Consider the following 5,461-nt stretch of genomic DNA (forward strand, 5'->3'; position numbering starts at 1 on the left):
ATATTCGGTTTCAAATCAGTGAAAATCGGTTTCTAAATACATTTATAAACCGATATGAAACCGAAATATTCAGTTATAAACCCACAAGTTTCTAAATAAATTTGAAATGGAAAATGGTGTCCGTTTCAAATTCTGAAGCTATTTTCAAACCACTATTCCGTTTCAAATTTAGAAACCACATATATTCGGTTTCAAAATCCGTTTTAATTTAAAAATTGATATTTTGGTTTCAATTTTTTTGAAACAGATATTCCGTTTCAAATCGGTTTTTAAATTCTGAAACCGATCCTTAGAAACGGAAAAATTTGTTTCTAATCCGTTTCAAAGTACTAGTAGAAAATTTTTATTTTTTTATTTAATATATTATTTACTGTATTGAAGCATATAATATAATATTAATTTTAAAAGCTCAATATCATAATATTTATAATATCAGGCTATCAAATATCGGACAATATTATATATAAATATGACAGTGAAGTGTTATGACAATAATATACTGTATGGAAAAATAAAATATCATAATAACAAAAAAACAAGCTACTTGTCATCAACAAGATCATCACTCATCACCACTATCAGCCTCTCTACCATCATCTTGATGAGTCGCATCTGGAGTTGGGGCTGTAAACTGCGTACCCTGCATCATTTGTGCCATCATGTTTTGCATCATTTGTTGCATGCGCTCCTCCAGTGTCTGCTCACGTTGTCTGTATCTCTCCTCTAACATCAACTCGCGTTGTCAATCTCTCTCCTCCATTGCAACCAAACTATCCTTGAGTGTTGCAACAGTCTGATGCAATTGTTGAATCTCTTCCTCCATTGCCTCTGACTGAGCGCAATAGGATGCAGTAGAAGATGATCCATGTGATGAGCTAGGGTAAAAAATTGATGCTTGAGATCCAATGCCATAAACCCTGTTCTTCTTCTCCCCCCCCACAACTTGATAATATAGTGCGACCTCATCTACAATAGGAGGGTCACTGCACCCCTCTTGTGGTTGAGACGACTGCTCCTTAAGCGCCAAAAATGCATCCTGCATAAGTCAATACACATATTTTAAATTTATTTTTCTTGGCAATTGAATAAACAAACTCACTTATTCATTTTTTTCGTATAATTGAAAGACATAAAATACTTGTTCACTTACCTTAATTGATTGCGCTCGTGAATCAACCATATCGGAGGTGCCTTTCCTAGTGTGGGTCTTATGGAAAAGTTCATAAGGAAAAGGTCTTGCCAAGTGGGCTTCTGAAAGATAAAATGATTTTAGTGATATTTATAATAATGTTCGATTATTTGCTACTAATATGTAGACAGACAATAACAAAACTAGTAAATATGAAATCATTACCATTCTATCTGCATGAGTAGCATGTGAAACTGAACCCCCTGTGTGTCTAGAGATGCCCCAACTCCCCCTATCTCACTACAACGGTTAGCAGTGAACTGATGGCTCTTGGCTTTAAACTCTAGGCTACTCCATGCCTCCTTCCATTTTTGCATTGTACTATTAGGCACAATGACCTTGGATTTTCCTTTCCTGACATTGCACATTAGTGCCTTGTAGCGCTCTGCAGCCTTACGCCTCCAAGCTTCCTTTACTAGTGGAGTCACCTCTTGCCAATCAAAGTATTTCTGTTATAAAATAAATAAAAATTAAGACAGTTGTATTAGTATGGTAATATTTTAGAAAAAAATTGACAGCATTTCCCCTTAATTTTGGACAATCCAGCCTAGTTATTAGGTATTAATTGCACTTGTTAAAAACACTTCATATATTCTCAACAATAAATAACGTCCACCCCAACTACAACAACTCACAACAATATATATTTTCAACATCCTCAACACACAAGCTGTACATAGAACATTTAAGTATTAATATACTTCAATTGTGTTCTTTTACATTAATTCATAAATTCTCATCACTTAAATGATATTTGTTCGTAACATTCTTTTTTGAGGTTTCATAAACTATGCAAATTAGTTATCTAATAGCTAATTATATTTAAATATTTATTTTATTACCTGAAATTCATCCCAGTAAAACTCTTTTGTTTCAGGCGTGATAGATTTCCAACAGTGCCCCTTTGGGTCCATCCTCTCCTTGAAGATATTCTTCATCTTCTTAGCACATTCCTCAGATGGATGTAACCTGTACAAAAGAAAGACAGCAAATATATTGATTTTATGTAAATGTAGAAACACGGTACTTCAACTGCCAATGATATGTAATACCAAATCATAGATAAAGTAAATTAATTTTTAATACTTACATGCCATTAATGAGCTTTATTCGTTTCTTTCTTCCAAATGTAGTGAGTGATAGGCCATCCATCGATGATATTGGTGCTGCCCCAACTGAGTGACCTTCATGACCAGAGGTTGATCCAATTACAGGCTTAGAAGATGGGGTAATAGGTGGTGGAGGTGGAGGTGGAGGTGGAGGTGTAGCTCGATGCTGTGTTGAAGCAGTAGACCCCTCCGGATCTGGTGTCGACCTCCCAGTGGATCGTGAAGGAACCTGAGGCTGACCCTATGTAGATTGGTCTAGTTGATCATTAGGCTCATCCTGCACAGGTGACTGCCTTGACTGTGAATGACCCAACAAACCTCCCCTGCGACCGTTGCCTCGCATCCTGCATAAATAATTGTATTAATTAGTTAGCTTCATTCAACTTATGATACATAATACAGATGAAATTTTCCAATAGTTAGAATTTATACTTCAAGTTTAGAAATATAAATTCATTAAGAGAAATACCTAATTCTAATTAGTATCACTATCATATACATCATAGCATTCCTCCTCACTTTCTGAGTCCAATTCAAGCTCTTTTTCATCTTCAACATCCTCTTCATTAATTTCAACTAGTACACCGTTTTGATCATTCAAATATTGTTGTTGATCATCATCATCGTCAATTTGAATCAAAGGGACTTCAATTTCATCTTCTTGAAATGGTTCTTCCGTCTGAGGGTTGTCACATTCACTTGCTCAGGAAGATCAATAACAGATCTCGCTTTGATTTTGAACACAGCCCACCAATCATCCTTGTCACGTTTTAAGCTTGGATATATGGAATAATTCACCTGAGCAGCTTGGATAGCAAGAACAAATGGTTCATACCTGTTGAAGGATCTTTTATGATTAATATCCACAAGTTTATATTTTGGATGAATCTTTGTTCCCACATTTGGTGTTGGATCAAACCAATCACATTTAAACAATACAGTTCTTTTGATTGGTAATCCAGGGTACTCCAATCGTAGCACTTCAATTAATTGTCCATAGTAGTCACTTTCATTAGTACTGTAATTAGTCCCCTTGATACATACCCCACTGTTCATCGTTGCCCTATGCGAACCATGACCTTTAGTGTGAAATTTATAACCATTAACTACATAACTATTGTAGCACATAACACTTCTTAATGGACCCTTTGATAGATCCTTTAAAAACTGGCTTGATATATTGTTGGAGGGATTGTGAACATATTTATTGAACCACTTATCAAATTCACGCTCTAGTTTCTCATCAACTTGTTTATCATTGATATTTGGATTGGCCATGTGTAACTCATTAACAAAAATGCTGCACACAATGAAAATAGTTAATTACATGTTTGGAATCAATAATGGCATTGCAACAATTATAATAATTGAATATTAGAAAAACTTACTCAATGTACGGTTTTACTTCTATACAATTCAACAAGATGTACATTTGTGCTGCTTGAAATTCTTGTTCTGTGAGATATCTAACCTTTCCTTTTCCCAGTGGCCTACCAGAATGAGTGAAAATTGATAGATTCCCTGGATGTTCATCCATATGTTCGACTGTATCATCATTGCGTGGAACCTTTTGATGCCTTGTATTGACATGGGGTTCAAAATAATGAACGCAGAATGACGATGCTTCTTCAACTAAGTATGCATTGCATATGGAACCTTCCACTTTGGCTTTATTTTTCACATTATTTTTTAACTTCCTAAGGTACCTGTACCATTTACTATTTAGTCACAACAAAGTTTTTATTTCTCCATGTAATGATAGTATACAACAATACATTAAACTAGTTACCTCTCAAATGGATACATCCACCGATATTGCACAGGACCAGCAATCCATGCTTCATAAGCCAAATGCACTGGGAGATGTTCCATGGAGTCAAAGAAACTTGGAGGGAATATACGCTCTAGTTTACATAATATTATAGGAATCTCTTCATTGAGCTGTAACATGGCTTCTTCTCTAAGTGTTGTTGTTAACTCTCTAAAGAAATTGCTCAATTCGGTCAACGCTTGCCACACATTTTTTGGAAGCAATTCCCTAAATGCTATTGGGAGTAATCTTTGCATAAAGACATGACAATCATGGTTTTTCATCCCAAACAACTTTAGTTTTCGCATGTCTATACACCTACCCATGTTTGACACATAACCATTTGGGAATCTAAGATTTTTAAGCCATTCACACAACACTGCTTTTGATTGTTTGTCTAATGTGTAACATGCTTTAGGATACTTTCCTGTTGCCATATCCCTCTCTAACTCAGGTCGGTGACAAAACTCTTTCAAATCTTCCCTTGATTTTGCATTGTCCTTCGTCTTCCCTTCAACATTCATCACAGTATTAAAAATATTTTTAAATACATTTTTCTCTATATGCATGACATCCAGGTTATGGCGAAGCATGTTAGTACTCCAATATGGCAAATCCCGAAAAATGCTCCGTCTCTTCCAACCCGTGTTTTTTGCTTTGCAACTGTTATTCTCATCTGCACCCATATCTGTGACACACATTAATCCTAGATGTTCTATTTGTTCTAAAATTTCCTCACCAGATAGAATGGGGAGCACTTTTTTATGCTTATCTTGTTCTTTCTAAAAGCAATTTTATTCCGTCTGAAAGGATGGTTAGCTAGTAAGAATTTACGGTGATTGTCAAACCATGATTGTTTATCACCCTTTGTCACTGTGAATGCATCTGAATCGCCCCTACAATATGGACAAGCAGTCTTGCCTGCTGTGCTCCAACCGGATAACATTGAATATGCAGGGAAATCACTTATTGTCCATAATAACGCAACCCTCATATTAAAATTATTCTTCTTTGATGCATCATATGTCTCAACTCCAACTTCCCACAACTGTTTCAACTCTGCAATAAGAAATTGTAAGTACACATCCAATTTGTCTTTTGGGTTTCTCGGACCGGGAACTATTATGTTAGGAACATATACTCTTCCTTCATACATAACCAAGGAGGCAAATTGTAAGGAGTGACAATGGTAGCCAAGATGAATATTGTTGTCGGTGACCGAATGGTTGAAACCCATCGGTGCACAGTCCTAGCCTTACATTCCGAACCTCAGCAGCAAATGAAGGATGTGTTTTATTAAAATGCTTCCATGTAGTTGCATCTGAATAATGACGCATTACCCCATCTTCATGG

At 35.9% G+C, this 5,461-nt stretch overlaps 3 protein-coding genes across 3 annotated transcripts; all 3 read right to left on the reverse strand.

Annotated features, from left to right (window-relative positions):
* Positions 1-440: 440 nt before the first annotated feature.
* On the reverse strand, positions 441-1,232 carry LOC110645580 (uncharacterized). The gene is made up of 2 exons (XM_058143468.1): positions 1,151-1,232; positions 441-1,036 (listed from the first exon to the last, which is right to left on the reverse strand). Exons 1-2 carry the CDS (start codon positions 1,178-1,180, stop codon positions 743-745), a joined length of 324 nt encoding a protein of 107 aa, XP_057999451.1. The 5' UTR covers positions 1,181-1,232; the 3' UTR covers positions 441-742.
* A 118-nt stretch (positions 1,233-1,350) lies between these two features.
* On the reverse strand, positions 1,351-2,705 carry LOC131178353 (uncharacterized). Its single transcript, XM_058143314.1, has 3 exons — positions 2,280-2,705; positions 2,032-2,158; positions 1,351-1,638 (listed from the first exon to the last, which is right to left on the reverse strand). The coding sequence occupies exons 1-3, from the start codon at positions 2,339-2,341 to the stop codon at positions 1,351-1,353; spliced, it is 477 nt and encodes a 158-aa protein (XP_057999297.1). The 5' UTR covers positions 2,342-2,705.
* A 229-nt stretch (positions 2,706-2,934) lies between these two features.
* On the reverse strand, positions 2,935-3,870 carry LOC131178355 (uncharacterized). Its single transcript, XM_058143315.1, has 2 exons — positions 3,687-3,870; positions 2,935-3,598 (listed from the first exon to the last, which is right to left on the reverse strand). The coding sequence occupies exons 1-2, from the start codon at positions 3,833-3,835 to the stop codon at positions 2,935-2,937; spliced, it is 813 nt and encodes a 270-aa protein (XP_057999298.1). The 5' UTR covers positions 3,836-3,870.
* Between the last annotated feature and the right edge of the window lie 1,591 nt (positions 3,871-5,461).

The sequence above is a fragment of the Hevea brasiliensis genome, chromosome 3 (assembly GCF_030052815.1).
Source record: "Hevea brasiliensis isolate MT/VB/25A 57/8 chromosome 3, ASM3005281v1, whole genome shotgun sequence".
NCBI lineage: Eukaryota > Viridiplantae > Streptophyta > Magnoliopsida > Malpighiales > Euphorbiaceae > Hevea > Hevea brasiliensis.

Bases quoted from the DNA above. Each gene is read 5' to 3' on its own strand.
- LOC131178353 (XM_058143314.1), bottom strand. From the start codon at position 2,341: ATGGATGGCCTATCACTCACTACATTTGGAAGAAAGAAACGAATAAAG. The intron at 2,159-2,279 runs GTAAGTATTAAA...TCTTTTGTACAG, and splicing joins ATAAAGCTCATTAATGGCAT to GTTACATCCATCTGAGGAAT. The intron at 1,639-2,031 runs GTAATAAAATAA...ATTTTATAACAG, and splicing joins TTTACTGGGATGAATTTCAG to AAATACTTTGATTGGCAAGA.
- LOC131178355 (XM_058143315.1), bottom strand. From the start codon at position 3,835: ATGGATGAACATCCAGGGAATCTATCAATTTTCACTCATTCTGGTAGG. The intron at 3,599-3,686 runs GTAAGTTTTTCT...CATTGTGTGCAG, and splicing joins GAAGTAAAACCGTACATTGA to CATTTTTGTTAATGAGTTAC.
- LOC110645580 (XM_058143468.1), bottom strand. From the start codon at position 1,180: ATGGTTGATTCACGAGCGCAATCAATTAAG. The intron at 1,037-1,150 runs GTAAGTGAACAA...TGACTTATGCAG, and splicing joins CACGAGCGCAATCAATTAAG to GATGCATTTTTGGCGCTTAA.